Raw genomic sequence first — 18860 nt, 5'->3', positions numbered from 1 at the left:
TTCAATATTTTCCTCAAAGACTTGCATTCTATTTATTAAAAATATTTTTAACTCCTTTTTTTAAACTCTTGCTTCAACTCTTTCAGAAATTCATTTAGTTTATACCCAAACTGTTTTACTCTAAGGTGTTGCCTGTAGATGTTTTGGAGTCATTCTCTTCTTCTGAGCATCCCCACCACCATAATAGCTCCCTGTGTGGTTTTTTCTCCCCATTCTTCCAGACTACTTCCTGATTTTGGACTTGATATCAGGGGTGGGCTCTGCAGAACTTTTGGAGGGAAGAAGGTCTCGGCTGGCCCTGTTACTACTTTCTTGGGATTTTGAGTGTTGTGTTATTCCAGGATCTCAGGATCTTCCAGGTTGGAGATCTTGAAGCTTTCAGTGATTTGACACAGGGCAAACTCTGATTTGTTGCCTCCCTGGTTTGAACTCTGCAAGGTCTTAACGTGGGTTTAGATCTGAACAAAAACAGATGCTGCTGGACTCGGCCCATCAGCTGGTTGGAAAGCTCTGCTGCCTCAGTGTGACAAAATCATAGGTTCCTCTTTGGTTTGGGATTCCTGCCTTGGCTATTGCTCTGCAGGCTGAGCTAGAAGCTGGAAATGAGACCCTGCTCTGCTCCTGCGGTCTAAGTCACACTGCTGCTAACTTCTGAAGTTTCTCCTTTCTTTCTATAACAACCAGGGACGCCTCTATGCTCTTTGTAGGTCCCCTTCTCATTCCACCCTGGACCTGTGACCCAAAATTGTCCAACGAGTGACAAAACTTTCACTTAACACTTGTCCCGGCTGTGGGTCTGTGGGTCCCCAAATCTGAGACCTCTTTTTGGGCTAGCATGCAGCTTTTCCCTGGCTGCTGGAGTGCTCTGCTGTTGGGACTCCTGTCCCAACCCTGTCCCTAGTGTCTGCAGACCTCTCTGCCTTCCTTTTGACTTGGGTCAGAGAAAGGACTCACTGTGACTTTTTCTGTCTTTCTCCATCAGGATTAGGTCTGGTATATTTTATAGATCTGTTAGGAGTTGTCGATGGGAGCTTAGCTGCATTGCTTCCTTCTGTTTTGTCATCTTGACTTGCCCCAGGAAGAAGACTGTTGAGGTACACACTGTTCTACCACTAACCACCTGAAAATCATAGTGCACAACATGGAAATGAAGTGGTCTGCGTTTCGGGTTTAGATTCTCATGTGGCTGGCCAAGGCTTCAAACTGCTTTAAAACTTAAGTAGTTTCTTTTGAAGACTTGAGAGAGATGTGAAGAAATATACCAGCTACTCACACTAGTTAGTAATATACTTCTACAGCACTCAGGACCACCAAAACCATGATTGTTTGGTGTTCTATTTTACTTGGAATAAAATGTCCCCACAATTCATTTTATTCCTGCCCTAATGCAGCTTTTACTAAAATGGACAACAGCAAATTGCTCATCATGTAGGGATATTTAAACATATTAACGCCTTTTAAAAACACATTTGTGTTTATTGATAGAGGGTATGGCTCCTTTAATAGTGCCAGTTTGCATTAGAAGGCTACTAGTAGAAAGAAGTGACCATATTCATATTACCTGTAATTCCTGGGGAAAACTAAAAAGACCAAGCAAAATGGAAACATACTTCCATTTCAGTGGATAAAGAAAAGGTTTTTACTGATATATTCTGATATATAGCTCTCTCTTCAGGATTCTTCATGCTGGGCAAGATTCTAGGATAAGAGTACTGAAATGGCAATTCTGGCTAATGGATAACACTGGACAGGCAAAACTAACACTTTCCCCCTTGAACTGCTTGACTAGTTTAGCCTTACCCACTGTTTTTCCAACATATCTTATGCTGCCTGGCAGAGCTGAGCATGTCTTGTAATCATGCCTGGGAAAGGTTTTGGGTATACTAAGATTCTGTATTATAAAAAAAAAACTTCAAATCAAGCCCAGGATTAGTGAGAAAGGTACACTTGAATTTCTTTAAATTAAAAGAAAAAAAAGTTGCTCTAGATGCCTGTATTTCAATCCACTTGAGAACCAAACAATAAAGACAGAAAAATTTTTGCCCTAAAGAATATATAGCAATTACCAAAAAGGCACTGATACTCAGTTTCACTAGATTAACTCATAAACTGAGAGGCTATTGTAGGACCTTGGCTTGAGAAATTAATACAACTTGTAACTCAATCACATGCTGTTCAGCTTGGGTTCACTTGGTCTGAGTGACTGTCGAGACTTTGTATGCTTTGCATTTCCTAGTGTCCCTTGAATGACTAGGTTACTAGTGAAAATTATCGGTAGCCAGACACTAAAGTAAGTGCCTATGGGTATCTTTTTTTTTGAGAGGCAACTGGGGTTAAGGGTGATGGGGTCACACAGCCATTAAGTGTCAAGTGTCTGAGGCTGGATTTGAATTCAAGTCCTCCTGACTCCAAGGCCGGAGCTCTATCTACTGAGTCACCTAGCTGCCCCTGCCTGTGGGTAACTTAAAGAAAAAGTTGCTATAAAAGTATTAAGTGTATCACTGGTCAAATAAGTTCAAATACTAAGAGATAGAGCTTTGTATTTTACATAAATACTTCATATGTTTATAAACTTATTAATAGATTATATCATTTCATCTTCTATTTATACAAAAGCAAACTAATATTTTAGTCTAGAGATTAAACATCCTTACTTGTATGTGGCATACTCTTGTTACCTAGTGGTAGAATACCAAAACAGGAGTTAGCAAGGGGAAAACTGGATCTTCTTAAGGTTGAATTTGTAATACATAAGTGATGAAGTGATAGTAAGTATCACTTGATCAATCCACGACCCAGAGAGCGTGTGCTAGATATGGGGATGACAGCTACTACAGGAATAACAAATTCTTACAATCATGCTGTATTTAGTATAATCCTCATTTTACAGATGAGAAAACTGACTGTCAAACAAGTTAAATAGCAACAGCATCAACAACAGACAATTACACAGAACTTTTGACTTTGCAATGCAAATGTTATCTCATTTTACCATTACAATAACCTTGCAAGATGGGCACTACAGGTATTATTATCTCCATTTTAAAAATAAGGAAACCAAGGAACATTTTCCGTCAGCTTTTGAATCTCTCTGGATCTCTTCATCCTGCTTTCCTTCCCCAGGAAACTTATCACTTGGAAATCTCATTACGTTGTCAGATTGAATCTGCCTGGTACTCCATCTCATTGTTAAGTACCTTCTGCCTCTCTGACCCTATCTATGACTGGAGGGCAGGACCATGGCCCCAGAGCCTCTATTTAAGAAGGGGGTTCAGGAGAGTCTTCTCCCCATTTCCCACCAGTTATTCTGCTTCTGGATTTCACCAGAACTCTCCATCATGTCCCTGTATAGGTACCTTAACCTCCCTTGCCACCCACTTCTCACCTTCCTTTTGTGCATCATCTTCCTTTATTAGACTCTTACCTCCTTGAAGAGAGACCATCTTTGTTTTTATTTGTATTTGTATCCTCAGTGCACAGCATACTGCTTGACACATAGGTGCTTAATTATTGTTTATCGAATACTGACCAGGAACAGAGATATTAAGTAACTTATCAGGGTCATAGAACTAATAAATATCAAACCTAGGTCTTTGTGGCTCCAAGTCTGATTCTCTTTTTTACTACAATACACCATGTAGGTATAACAAGAACATAGCAGGATGTGAGTGCTGCAGGAACCAGACACACCGAGCTGGTCAAACTGCTTTAGATGCACACTCCCAGAAATTCTTAAGAGTAGGGCAGAAGACACTGGGAAAAATGAACTTCTTGTAGGAAATGAAAAGTTTCTTACCCAAGATAGCATTCTTTTCTACTTCGAGCATATCCAAAGCCTTTGAGAAATTATCTCCCAGTTTAGCCAGTACCTCTGGTGTGTACAAAGTATTGTGGGTTCTGAAAGAGAGAAGTTGCTTTATATACATATGTTTCCCCCAATCTGACATGGAAGAGGGAAGATAACAGAGTTATCTTTGTGCTGTGCCATCAGCCTCCTTTTCCCAAACTGGTATGCAGGTGGAGATGTTCTTAAGACTTCTCTTAACAGGGGACAGGAAAGAGAGCACAAAGTAACCTGAGTTGTTCTTCAGAAAAAGAGTTCAGAATAGAAGCTTAGAACTCTGCCATAGAGTACAGCCATATGAAATGTGGAACTAAGGAAAAGGAAGGTAGCCATTAATCTAAAAAACACTCTAGCAGGGCAACCTCTGCACCAGAGCTGGGAGATGATTTTTCCCCCCTCTTTTTTCAGGCAACTGTGCTTAAGTGACTTGCCCAGGGTCACACAGCTAGCAAGTGTCTGAGGCCAGATTTGAACTCAGGTCCTCCTGACTCCAGGGCTGGTGCTCTATCCACTGCACCACCTACCTGCCCTGAGATGATGTTTTCTTGAACCTAGAGTAGACCTGTTCTGGCTACTCCTAGAGATCTGAGTAACGTAATAAACATCCCAGAACGAGGAAAGGAAGTAAAAAAGAATTGTCCAATTTTTTACATCTTACACCTTCACTCCAACAAGTGGAGGTTGTTCTAACATCACCAGAGTCAGTGTCCCTTGTTGCAACAATCACAAACAATTCTTCTTCGTTACTAGAAACATAAAGCTGTATTGTAGATAGTCTTTCCTTAACCCAATGGAAGATACACTTTTCCATACTCTGAAACAAATTTCATTATATCACATGGTTTTTTTATTTGGCATCTGACATTATAGCCACATAATACTGTACAAAACCTTAATGTCAACCTGAATCAGAAATGAATACCAATGGGCAGCACACACTACAAAACCACATTCTCATGCTCGCCAAAGAAGACTTTTCATTTAGGTGAGTCACAAAAAGTCTCCAACGATATCAGTCTTTACTGATGCAAATTCTTACTCAAATGAGTTTGATCTTAGACAACTGGCACTTCGGGACCGAGGAAAATCCACTTGTTTCAGCAAGGGAAATTTTGTTGCTACTGCCTACATTAGGAGACTAGATACAAATACCATTCCCATTTGAAACTTTCTGGGTAGAGAGAATCTGGGAGTAGAATTATCAATGTCAAAATCCATCTGCCCGAGTCTTAAATAAACAGGGAAAGAAGCAAGTTGCTGCCCATTTCTGTCAAGACAAAGAAAGCAGTTGTCAGTAAACAACATAAAAAGATTCCATACTAGTGTCTCCAGTTTCATTCTTTACAAAAATATATCATAGTCACTCTTTCCCCCTTTACTTCTGTCTTTCCCAAAACAGAGCTGTGAAGTACAAAAAGTGAAGATCTATAGACAGAGCTGAAAAGTTGTAGTTCTTGTTAAATCTATCATTTTCCCTCCCTCACTAAATGATTTTCCACTGAATAATATTCTCAGACTCAAAGCACTGAGGAAAAGGCCAGAGATGGATAGTCAAGACAGAAACAGTCTTTTTACAGAGCTTCATCAGGCAAACTACTACACATGGCCTTATGCTGGTCTGGCGGGATAACTGATTCTTGAAATGGGAAGCCAGAAAGGCAGTTTTTGCTCCCAATCTAAGCAATGACAGCCACAGGTATCTGCCCTGGAACCACCTAAAAGAAGCCCAGTGGTGGGCTGGAAACTACCAAACACCAAGACACCCCATTGACAATAAGAGGAAGTCCATGTATAAAATAGTTTAGTGGCTCTTCTCAGGGAAAGTCTTTTTAGTTTTAGCTAAATTCTGGATCGATGACCTATGACAGGTGTGCAGAATAGAATTCAGATTTAAAGTCCAAGCAAAGTTCCCTGTGGAATAAAGGATACTCAGCCCACGTTCCTGAAATTGAACTTGGTCCCTATAGTCTAAACATAGTAAGGCTGACAGTTTCAGTGACACCATTCTGCTATATCCACTCAGAGTAAATAGCGTTTTCAATAGAGAGCCAAATCCTTGCTAGTTCCCACTAGACCCAGCTTATCAGAAGCCAACCCCAACAGCTTAGGATAGTGAGCTTAAACACTGAGGGGCAGTGGAGTGGAGAAATGGAAGAGGAAGACACAATGTTTCCCCTGGTATTGGGCCTGCACTAAGGTCCCCCAAAAGCCTTTCCCCCACACCAAAATAACTTACCTGAGCATATACTGGCTATTTTTATGACCAAGAAATAGTGACTAGGAAGCTGTTCTGACCTGCCCCCCACAGCCTCCCCTCTCCTTCCCACGGTACATCAAAAACATCACACAGCAACCTATGGAGATACAGGAGCATAGGCATTTACTCTTGGAAAAGTCAGTGCAGTTTGCCATCTTTTTTCCTTCAGAATTACTTACAGTTTTCTCTTATCTGCTTCCACCTACATGTGGCTACTTTAGGAAAATGTGCTGCTGCATGCTTTCTGCCAATATCAGTTCTTGAAGTAAGACCCAAAAAGATGCTAGGGACAGAGGTCTTCGGTTCTTATCTTCAAATTACATTTGATTACCATTCCCAGACTTCAGGAAGTATAAAAATTACTGCATTAAAGTGGCAAATGTTATTGAAGCTACAAGGACCCTAGAGTTCTTCTATCACAATCTTTGCCCTTGCCTATCCAATAATCTTCATGCTAATGATTATGGTAATATCATTTCTACCTTTTTCACTCAAGTGCACTTACTCCAGGATTTTATCAACACAGTTGCTCAAGGTCTCATAAATGGACTTCTAGGTTAGGGCAATCAGCACACTATTCACTTATATGAATTCTGACTCCACCTTCTGCTGAATGCTTAGCACAGTGTCCAGTAAATGAGGAGGCATACTAAAGGATAGTTTTGTAATGAAGTTTCTGGATTATCAGAACAATTTCATCACCATGGCACCAACACTATTTGTTATCAAATGCTCTTCCCATCGGTAGTTACATATCTTTAACAAATAAAGCACCTTCAAGCATAAATTTAAATTTAGCACAAAAGAGTGTATTAGGATAAAAGTATGACTGATAAGATGAGCCTTTGGAAAACAAGAGAGTTCTATATGAAAAGTCAAGTGTTTCCCCAACTTTTACTATCCCCAACCAACAAGTCTGCTTCACTTTGAATTCCAAATAACCAATACAATAATAACGCATCTTATTCTACAGAGCCTAAAGCCAACCTTCACCTTCTTCCCTGAAGAGACAAACTTAGAAGCAGGAAATACTGTCAATATCTTGGCTATTTACCTTTATCAAAATCCAAACCTGGTCTGTTTTTAAAAAAACTGTCATTCTTGCTTGGCCCCATAGCACTACCCAGACCCTCCTGAGGAAGAGAAAATTGCTGATTCAACATTTAATAAAATGTGTATTCAGGTGGAGTTTCTAGTAACACAGGAATTTGAGACTATCAAGGTGACGTTCTGCAGCAACCTTGTATGTTTCCTTAACTTATTTCAACATTAACAGTTTGGGTTCTACCCACTGAACAGTACTGCTTTTCCTGCCTGCTTGCTTCCTCTTACCCAAATACTTGGGTTCCCTAGAACTGTAGTAAGAGGAAGCCTGAAGAAGGGAATGACAAGACTGCTCTAAAGTTCCTTGTTGCTCTCTGAATTTATCATTATATCAAATGTCACCATGCCATGACAAATGAATCCTTTATTCTTAAGAACACCAAGATGGCAATAATTTTTAATCTTCCTAAATCTGTAATACACTCCTCACACCTCAGTCCTATGGCCCAATTCACAACCAACATTTCTCGTAGAACAACTTCTCTGGAAAGCAAGAGAACATGTTAACGCATCAACCCCCTACCTCTACCAGGTACCCAGATACCAGACAAAGAATCTTTAATGCTGCTGTTCTTGACAAGACGAATGTGGGATACCAGGTGGACTACTTGAGACACAAGCATTTTGGATTGCCCGACTATGCTCTGATGCTTTGGTCAGCAAAGGAACAAATAGGGTTGGTGCCTAGTCCCAAATTTTCAACATGGATAATACTGAAAGAAATAAGTAGACACCCAAATTCAACTTTGGACAAATGAACTGAATTCCATTTCTCTCTTTGAAAAATTTCATTGTGATAGCTACCCCAAATGTAGGAATTACATGATACCTGCAGTTTCCAAGCATACTTATTTATGATACATCTCTTTCTACTTATGTCATAGATTAAATCATGGAGGGTGCTGCATAGGGAGTTGTCACAAAGACCTTTGATGCTTGATATTTACTAGCTCTGTGTCATGTCATTTAATCTCTCAGTGCCCCAAACAACTTTCTAATACTCACAGTTTTGAGGCAGGTGCTGATTTGCAGTAATAAAAGGAGTTTTAACACTGGAAGGACCCTACACAGATGACATCACAGGTTCAACTCAGCCTCCTCTTCTCTCCCACAGATCTCAGTAAATGAGGTGAAAGATATAAACATCTCCATCAAGTGTCATCTTTCATTTAGAGAACCACAATGACAAAGCACAGATTGCTCAGGTGAGTAGTTACTTTAATGTGCATTGTTTATGTTTATGTCAAATGCAGCTCAAGGTGAAAGAGGGAATTCGGGCTGGGAAGGAGTGAAGTGAATAGCCATTTTGGAAGATGCAGTATGGATTTTGTTCTACTCCACATCAAAACCAGGTCAAGTAAGAAATGAAGCATTTCTTTTCACCAGGGTTTCACAAGTTCGGGGGTTACTTTAGGAAAAGGAAAATGTCAATAAAAAACCAGACTAGAACCAATCTAGATGCCAGGACACAATCCCATTAATTCCAACGGAAGAACACATATTAAGGCCATGCAAACAAAGCATTAAGTCAGAAAATGACCTATCAGCTTGACCCACCTTATAAGAGCGAGCAAGTTGTCGAGAAGTTTCAGGACCTGCTCAGTGCAAGGGTTACGAAAGATTGGATTGCCACTTGGAGTATAGCCAACCACAAATCCTCCAGCCTTGGCCTCTTCCAGGTCTGTGGGCCAACGAGCCCTTTTCACAACTCCCAGAATAGTGTACACACAAAAGCTTATCTATAGCAAAAAAAAGAAAAAAAAAAGAAAAAAAAGAGACATAAATAGAAGGTGAAAAATGAACAGAAATAACTCTTCTTAGCAAAGGCTTATTTAGTGCTTTGGCAAAAGCAGTATGAGGCCAGCGAGAAGGTGAAGATGTCCCCTCCACTTGCTCACTGGACCTTGTTCTCTTTAAGCCAGCAAAGCCCAAGGGGAGTCCTCCAGCCGCCCCTCTCCGGGCCGGTGGTAGCCTCTGGAAACCTGTTTACAAGCTTCCCCACCATGAGGATACCTTCCAGGGTATGCAACGACCCTTCCACAGGAGCTTATGACTGGAAGATGTCTTGGTGCTAGTCGTGCTGAGTCGAGTGTCTGCAGGATATGCTCTAAAAGGAAGTGTTTGGGTCACCACTATCTTGTCTCCCTGCAGCACAATGCTCCGAGGACTGACCGCAAACCTTGCTCCTGTAACAGGTCTGAAAGTGGATTAACATCTCCAGGGCGACCATTGTCCTACAATGGTGCTCAGTGGTTTAGAGTTTGTTTGGCTGTCATATAGCCAAATTATCAATCTTTTAAATGTCGACTTCTTCGATTCTATTCCAAGAACAAGAGTCAGTAGCTCATGCAACACCAGGGGATGGAAGAAAATTCCCATCATGGTACATTCCGTGTGTCCAACCCACAAAGACTCACTTTAAGGTCCTCTGTCTTTGACTCTGTTTTTCTAATTCCTTTCGTTGTATTCTCTTAGACTATACAAATTCACCTTCTCCAGCAAACTGTTATGAAGACCTTTATATGGGGCTGAAAAAATGCCAGCTGGGAGACCATCGATTTTCCGTGATTCATTTTCAAGAAACTTTTTATTCCAAGGGTTATTTGGAACACTTTGATGTTAAGTAATAATCAGCTATTTTGCTGTGTGAACCCAGCTAAGAAACATCTAATTTAAAAAGAAAGAAGCAGCTTAGAGCAGCACGGCAATAATTCTAGGTCACTTCCCAGAATGTCAATGGGAGAAGCCCAGGACTAGCAGGATGAAGAGACTGGAGAACATATCACACAGCCACACACAATGATCAGCACAGAACTTGCTTTCCCAGAAAAGGCTTTTTACTTACTCGTGAACGATTTAGACCATTGGCATCTTCCAAGCCTGGTTCACAGATTTTGTTATCAGCACCCACATAGGCAATAAAAGCATCAGCATCTGATAGCACTCTGAGGTTTGGGCACAGAGAGAGAATATTAGTCAGTATTTTCATAGTTTCAACCCAAATGGATGCAAAAAAAAAAAGTGCCAGCTTGTACTCCACACAATGTTGGGGTTATACAAATGTCAGCATTTTCTTCCACAAGAAGAGGCTATGGTTACTTTGCACTAAAGAGTTTGTTTCAATGGAGAGAAGTACAAATAATTTAAATCATTTTATTCCTATTTAATATGTACTAAGTAGGATCAAAGAAGGGGAACCTTCCTTTTAAGTGGGCATTTATTCTTATCTGTGTGACTTCTACTTGTACTGACCACCCCACTCAGCTACACTGGAAAATAAAAGCCAAAGAGAAGCATCACAAACCTCAGCCTATACTGTAGGTTAGTCCAGACTAGCCATGAACCACCCTGGCACTGTCCATTATTACACCCATGTTATGAATTGCTGCTGCCTGGAGAACAAACTCTCCTAACTACAACTTATTTTATAAGTTAATTACTTTAATAGAGTATGCTGAATGCTATCACCCCAACCTTACATTTTTATAAGCTCCTTAAAACATGATTTCAAAGACAGTGTTATCTACATAAGCCAAAAAGCTGCCTCGCTTCTCTTGTGGCCTTTAGAGGATTCCCCCTTTAGTTTCCCTAGTATCCTAGAGGATGTGAGATAGGATCAACTATACCTTTGCATCTCTTCAGAAAGCCAGAGATTGGCAACTGGTGACATCAGCTCCTCCAGGAAAACTTTCTGCCGCTTGTAGTCCTTGAATTGATTGCTGATTAGGACTAGGGCTTCCATAAGGGCACACTTTTCCATTTGTGTCAGGAGCAGCTCATTGGAGAGTAGCTGCTTTACGTGGTTATAAAGCATGTCAAAGTTGGGCTGTAGATTACAAAGGATAGAACAAGGGTTGTAGAGGTTTGGTTTTGGTTTTTTTTGAGAGATTTTAATATGTGAGGGGGTGCGTGTGCATGTGTCTGTGTGTAGAGCCCTCCTAGGCTTCCCCTTGTATTCTGCACACATAACCAACCCCCCCCAAATCATCTGTTATAAAGAAAAAAAAATAGCAAAACTTATTAACACAATGTAAAAATGTGACATTATACACAATGTTTCACTCCCATGGCACCACCTCCTTCTGACAAATGAAAAACAAAGACATCTGCTATAGAGACTGTGTCTGACAACATACACAGTATTCTCTCCTAGCCATCACCCTCTTCCCTTGAGAGTTGAGGAGGCATGTTTCATTCATTCTCTGCTGCAGGACCTTAGCTAAATTTTTCCTTGAATGGCTGAGATCTGCTTTTTATAAGGAAAGCTCCAGATATCCAAAGTAGGCTACAAATAGGGAGCTTAACCAGGTTCTTAATAACTGAGCTCAATGAACTGTTTAAAAATCCTGAGTCCTTCAGGAAGACCAAGTCTACATAATCATCTCTGTAGCAGAAGTTCTCACATTTTCTAGCTGAATCAACTGTGTTACCCAGGCAAAAACTTGTACTTTTCCATGCTATATAAATTGTGAAAACATAGGCAGCTGCCAATCCCATCTGGGCTAATTTTTCTACAGCAATCTTGTTAAAAAACCTCATGGATTAGGGGGCAGCTAGGTGGTGCAATGAATAGAGCTCTGGCTTTGGAGTCAGGAGGACCTGAGTTCAAATCCGGCCTCAGGCACTTGACACTTACTAGCTGTGTGACCCTGGGCAAGTCATTTAATCCTGACTGCCTCACCAAAAAGAAAAAAAAAAGACCTCGTAGATCACGCTGTTTGGCACACATTTCAGGAGGCAAATGCATGTTTTATGTTCCTGGAAGATATGTCAAGCTAATTTATAATCCTGAGAGGGGAGATTAATTTCTTACTAAGAATCTTATTTATTTAGACCGGTGGTTCTCAAACTTTTTGGTCCTAGGATCTCTTTACACTCTTAAAAATATTGGGGACTTTCCAAAGAGTTTTTGTTTATGTGAGTTATCAATCAATATTTACTACATTAGAAATGAAAACATCTTAGTATTATTATGAGAACTGTTTTGACTTTGTAATCCCCTGAAAGGGTTTCAGGGTCCCCCAGACCACAGTTTGAGAACCACTGATTTATCCCATCAAGGTTGTATTCTGTGCCTTGTCTCTCTCAAGGTGAGGCTGTTTCATGCTTGGATACACTTGATAGCAATACCTAAAAGAGCCTTAAATACAAATGCAAAGAATGCACAAACTTACACTGAGAACTAAAGATCATAAGAACATAAACCTCATAAGGAGAGAAGTTTTTCTATAGCAAGAAAAATACATTTGTATTTTTAACTATAGCAAGACAAATTTTAGAGTTTTTCTTTGAAGTGAAGTGTATTTAAGGCCACAGTTAAATAATAATGAAATTAAGCTGAAAGCCAATTACAACAACTTCTTGGCTTTGCTCCAAATCTTACCAGAACAAGTTGAGGATAGTCACGACACATTTTGATGATAGAAGAACATGCATGTCTTCTCACGTTCCTCACAGCACGAGTCCTGGGAGCCTGAAAATTATTTTAGGGGGAAAAATTCACAAGTATTTTACCAGAGCCAGTGGTATACCAGGATGAAGAGTGGAAAAGGTATGGAATTTGAAATTATAGGATCTGTCTTTAAATCCAAGTTCTTCTACTTTCTACCTTGTATGACTCTAAGCAAATTATTTAACCTACCTAAGCCTCAGTTGTCTAATTTATAAAACAAGGGAGTTGAACTATATAACCTCTAAAGGGTCTCTTAGTTCCACTTAGTTCTGTGACTCTTAAGCTATGTTTGCAATCAACATTAACCAAAAGAAACCCAAGACTACTGTGTATAATAAAGTATTAAAACAGAGAAACCTGGTCTTAAAAGGCTGTAGATTACTTGTGAAAATGTTTCAAAAACTTTCTGTGTGTATTCCTAACCTAGACAAGGTATAACTGGGCACACAGTTCTCCATCAAAAAAGGAAATCAAAGAAGACAGGAAATAACTGTCACTTGGACAGGCCTGCTGTGTTGACCTGGAGATGAAAAACATGGCACATGTAACCTCAGTACTGTTTTTCTGTAATCTCAAAAAAAGACCTCTATAATCAGAGAGAAGGAAATTACAAATGTCAACATTTCAATATTATTTCTTAGGATTTGGAAAATGAATTCTCTCTTACCTTACTTTCCTCAATGATTTCAAAAGTGACAGATGAAAATAGCTAAAGGGATGAAAGAAAATGATCATTTCTCAGTTCCAGATATGTATCCCTTAAATAGAAGAGCCAATAGATTCCTAAACTGAATTCCTTCTTAAACTTGCTACCCTTTGAAATGGTACCATTATCTTCCTGGTCAGCTACCCTTACTGTTCCTTCTTTATTTCTCCCCTTTCTAATAATGTCACCAAGTCCTGTCAATTCTATCTCTCTGACATCTTTTATATCTGAACCTTCCTTATCATTTTCATGATAAGAAAGTCACTACTTTCATTTATGACCTCTTTACAGTACACAGGGACTGTTAGATCACTTTCCCAAGTGATCCCTGCTCACTGAACCTTCTAAACCAGAGGTGTCAAACTGAGGGCCAGCAAACTCCATAGCAAGGCCTGAATCAGATTAAATTTGGTATCACTGCCCTAAACCACTGCCAGTTTAATTTTCCTAAAGCACAACTTTGATCACATCACTTTTGCTCAAAAATGCTCGATAGCTTCCCTTGCCTACCAAATAAAATCCAAATTATTCAGCATAGCATTACTGTCCATAATTTCTACACTAGCCAAACTGCTGTCTCCAAAACCTCGAGTGCCTTTGTTCATACTTTTCCCAGTGTCTACAATTATCTCCCCATTCAGTCACCCCTCTTTCTACTTCAAGGTTCAGTTCAAATTGAAGTCACCTCTTCCAATGAAGTCTTATCTGATCTCCCTAGCCAGAAGTAATCTTTCCCTTCCCAAAAGCTTCCACTGTACCTTGTTTGTATCTTTTTTATGCATTTCTATCTGGTAAGGTTATTATGTATATATTTTCTTTCTGTATCTAAATCCTGAACTCCTTAAGGGTGGGAATCATACCTTGCTCACTGCTGTCTCTCTGGTAGGCAGTGAATAAATGTTTGTTGCATAAAAAGTATAATCATTACATAAAAGGAACAAACTTGGTAACATTATGGTAAACTTTACTCACAATGACTACTCATCAGATAGTCATCTTGCAAAAAAAAAATTGCAGAATAATTTTAGATTCACAAAGTACCATCGAGACAATTTATATGACAGAAAAAAAGTTCATGCAATAACTCAAAAAACAAAGATACAAATGGCTACTTACTACATAATAATAGCATTACATGCTTGTTCCCTCCCCCAAAACCATTTATTTTTTTGTCTTCTGTATTACTAATCATATATTTTCTAAATGCTTATGACCATGCCTCAAAAGCAACAAAATCAGTGATTCATTTTGCAAGTAAAGCACAAAAGGAGATAGAGTTGCTTACCTTAGAAAGAACCTGGGGCAGGTACTCTGGTCTGTAACTGACAAATGGAAAGAGTGCTGAAACATTGGTGAGGACACAGGACAAGATGAGGGGATCCTTGGTATTAAAGTTCAGTACAATCTGCAACAGTTCTATGCCATCATTCACTGGAATTTCCTGCAACATTAAAATTTTTTTGAGCATATGGTCATGTTTTCTTTTAAAGTAACTGTTATACGGGGATAAGCCAGAGTGGGAACACAACCTTGAGTCTTACAAAGAATGTAAACTACCTTAAGTAAATGTAAACAGCAAAAGAAGCTCCAACTAACCCTTGGGAAAACTTATATGTGACCCTGGTTCACCCTGGCACTATGCCTCCTTGTTCTGTTTCTATATAATACCTGACATGGCCTGGGGGTGGTGCAGGGATCCATGATGTTACTTTGTCCTGCTACCACCCAGGACAACTAACTTCTTGTGAGGAAACTCTCTTAACAATCCAATTATCCTACTTAATCATAATAAAACCTATTCGTAACCAAGCTAGCGTGAGCCCCTTTTTGTCTGGTATCTCAGTATTCTCTTGCAGGGTATGCCCCCTTACATTTGGTGTAGTGGGCAGGATAATCTGCCCCCTTACAACTGGCTAAGTTCATTCACTCTAGCCCTTGAGTTAAGTTCTATCAAGACTCTTTGACATAAGTTTCTAGATACACAAGCTCAAAAGATCTTTAATAAGCAATAAAATACACTATAGGTTGTCAAGAATTGACGGCACCAAGTAGATAATGGGAGTTCTGGGACGAGAAGGAAAGGAGAAAAAATATTTGGTGATAGTTGTAGACTAGAATGCTATAGTAACACATCTGTATTTTAGTCATTTGGGTCTACTATGTGTTTATTTTTACTTGAATATATGTTGACACACTTTGATTAAAAAACGGTTTTCAGGTTGTTAAGTTTACCTACCAAACACTTAATTCTTTGGACTTCTACCTATAAAAAGCAGGATTCTACAATTCTAAGTATGAAGGCAATAATAATTTACTATGAGTACTAAAAAATGAACGAAATTATGGAATTCAGGTGTCTTCATGACATTGCTTTCTCTTCAAAATTTAATATGATCATCTTTCCCTGGGAGGTAGTCTTCTCTTACATGCACTCTAAATTTATTTTTTTTTAAAGTGATTACCAGAAGATTAAGTAAACTGATAAAATCAAGTTTCTGAAACAGCAGGTAAAACTCTGGACCTAGGAAGTTCTACAAAGATGCAGGCACTTTATAAGATTAGGCCTGAGAAGTCAGTCAAGACACTCATTCTCTCATTACTACTTCCTAACGACAACTACAACATATTATATGCAAGTGTAATGTTCTGCAGTTTGTTTGCTTAAGAATTTCCCCTTTTCTCCATCTAAAGAAAAATTACTCAGAAGTCAAATATAACCTTTACTGTATGATTTCCAATGTCTAAAAAAAATCTGTGATTATGCTAGCAATAGGTATTGCTTTCTTCAATGCACCTCACAGTCCCTCTATAACTGACTTGGGAATCCTTTAAGAGCTGTAAAAGAGCTAATTATTATCCAGTATGCAAACTGGCAATGAACCTCTCTAGACGTAGCTAGACTAGCCTTCAAATGACAAATAGTTCATCACTGGGCCTGTGCTGTAAGCTTTCACAACTTGGTAGGACTTGCCAGAGCTTGTGTTCCACTGGCATGATCTTTTTTTTTTTTTTCTGGAGAGGCAATCGCAGTTAAGTGACTTGCCCAGGGTCACACAGCTAGTGAATATCATGTGTCTGAGACCGGATCTGAACTCAGGTCCTCCTGACTCCAGGGCCGGTGCTCTATCCACAGTAACATCTAGCTGCTCCCACCGGCATGATCTTTGACAGGACTAAGTCACTTCCCTGACATAAATGAGCATAGCAAGTCTTCAAACTCCAAACAGTTGGGGGAAGCTGGTAAAATGCAGACAAATCTATGAGGCACTAGGCCAATACACACTGATGAGGTTTATCAGGAAATGATTAATGATGGAATGTTAGGAAAAAGAAGAAAATATTTAAACAAAATCAATGTAACCAAGATTATAAGGAAAGCAGAAAACTGGGGGGAAAATTTATGGAAAGTTTCTCTGATAAAGGCCTCATTTCTCAAATATAAACTTAGTCAAATTTATAAAAATATGAGTCATTCCCCAACAGATAAATGGTCAAAGATATGAACAGGTAGTTTGCAGACAAAGAAATCAAAGCTATCTATAGCCATACAAAAAAATGCTCTAAATCACTACTGATTAGAGAAATGAAAATTAAAAGAACTCTGGGGTATCACCTATCAGATTGGCTAATGTGACAGAAAAGGAAAATGACAAATGTTGGGACATTAATACAGTGCTGGTGGAGTGGTGAACTGATCCAGTCATTCTGAAGAGCAATTTGGAACTATACCCAAAGAGCTATAAAACTGTGCATACCTTTGATCCATCAATACCACTATTAGATCTATATTTCAAAGAGATTTTTTAAAAAAGGAAAAGGACCAATTTGTACAGAAATATTTATAGCAGCTCTTTTTGTGGTGGCAAAGAACTGGAAATTAAGGGAATTTCTGTCAATTGGGGAATGGCTGAACAAGTTGTGGTACATGATTGTAATGGAATATACTGTGCTATAAGAAATGATGAGCAAGCCAATTTCAGATATACCTGGAGAGACTTACATGAAATGACGCAAAGTGAAGTGAGCACAATCAGAACACTGCACACAGAGACAACAATTGTGTACAATGATCAACTGTGAATGACTCAGCTATTCTTAGCAAGACAATGATACAAGACAACACTGAAGGACTTACGATGAAAAATGCTATCCACTTCCAGAGAAGGAGCTGATAGAGTCTGAGTGCAGACTGAAATACACTATTTTTTACTTTTTTATTTTTCCTGGGTTTTGTTTTGGTCTGTATTTTCTTTTGCAAAATGGCTAATATGGAAATATTTTGCATGACTGCACGTGTATAATCTCTATTAAAACTGTTTCCCTTCTCAAGGAAGGGGGAGGGGAAGAAGTAAGGAGGAAAGGAGAAAATCTGGAACTCAAGATTTTAAAAAACAAATGTTAAAAATTGTTCATGTAACTGGAAAAAAATCAAATATTTTTTTTTAAAAAAGAAAATTTCAAATCCTCTAGTTCAACCTCCCCTTTTTATTGATGATGAAACTAGGCCCAGGGACAAATCAGTTGTCAAATAAGTAAATGGTAAAGGTCTGACTAGAACATAGGTCAATTGCTCTCAATACAATGCTCTTTCTACTATACTATGTTTGTTGAGTTGAGGTAACACTAGACGGCTTCTAGGGCACCCATAGGAGCATAGAACTCCTAGTTATACAACACCTGCCCAACTCCTAAAGCTGAACCCTTAGGAAAGTCTTTGAACTAACAGTTATACAAAATTGCCTAACAGCTCAGATAATCTGAACACAATCTCTAGGAGCTCTACTTAGGAAGTGGCAGCTGTTTCCCACTGCCCAACGTATCACATTTATATTCCTCAGTCTAAACATGCAAAGATCTCCATCCTTCCACACCTGCCTGACTTAACTTGCTACTTACCAAGATATTTTTTCTGCTCCTAACAGACCCATTTTGTTACTGCCTTCTGTATCTGTTGCTTAATTCTGACTGTTAATGTGTTTTCATTGCCAGAAATCCCATCCTGCTTCTCTGAAAATCTATCACCCAAGTGAAGATTTCTTTTCCAGAACATTTTTTGCTGACTCGCTAAATATTTTCCATAACTCGGTATATAGGTTTGATCACATGACTATATTCTTGTTCCCCGTATGCCTTGTACCCCCAATTAGATTGTAAGTTACCCAAAAGAAAGGGATCAAGTCTCCTTTTGTATCCTTCAAAATGTCCAGTCCAGTTCTCTGAACACAGCATGTGCTATAAACAAACATTTGCTGAATGAATGAACGCTTATTGTGAAGTCTGGTCAGATCTTCAGAGCCTGCTCTGGAATTGAGTTAGCCTTCAGGGCCAGAGGTTTGTGGTTCTGCTTATCCCACTATTTATATACCTGCATCTGGCTAAGCTTAGAAATAGAGGCTTTTGGGCTAAGAGTGCTACATTTAATAGATGGACAGATTAAGTAACCAACCCTCTTTTCCCACAGAGGCCTTATGATAATTCTAAAATCATGCAAACAATG

The 18860-nt window shown here is 39.2% G+C and overlaps 1 protein-coding gene across 1 annotated transcript in view; it reads right to left on the bottom strand.

The window, feature by feature from the left end:
• The window catches only part of XPO5 (exportin 5), a 59657-nt gene that overhangs the window by 9068 nt on the left and 31729 nt on the right, over positions 1 to 18860 (bottom strand). The window contains 7 exon segments of the mRNA XM_078155338.1: positions 3797 to 3897; positions 8763 to 8944; positions 10051 to 10150; positions 10832 to 11031; positions 12589 to 12678; positions 13325 to 13366; positions 14649 to 14804. Of these exon segments, the coding sequence (XP_078011464.1) occupies positions 3797 to 3897; positions 8763 to 8944; positions 10051 to 10150; positions 10832 to 11031; positions 12589 to 12678; positions 13325 to 13366; positions 14649 to 14804 (871 nt within the window).

The sequence above is a fragment of the Phascolarctos cinereus genome, unplaced genomic scaffold (genome assembly GCF_003287225.1).
Source record: "Phascolarctos cinereus isolate Bilbo 61053 unplaced genomic scaffold, phaCin_HiC Scaffold_5;HRSCAF=322, whole genome shotgun sequence".
NCBI classification, from domain to species: domain Eukaryota; kingdom Metazoa; phylum Chordata; class Mammalia; order Diprotodontia; family Phascolarctidae; genus Phascolarctos; species Phascolarctos cinereus.
Note: the sequence above shows the minus strand (reverse complement) of the source record. Positions and strands in the feature narration are given on the sequence as shown.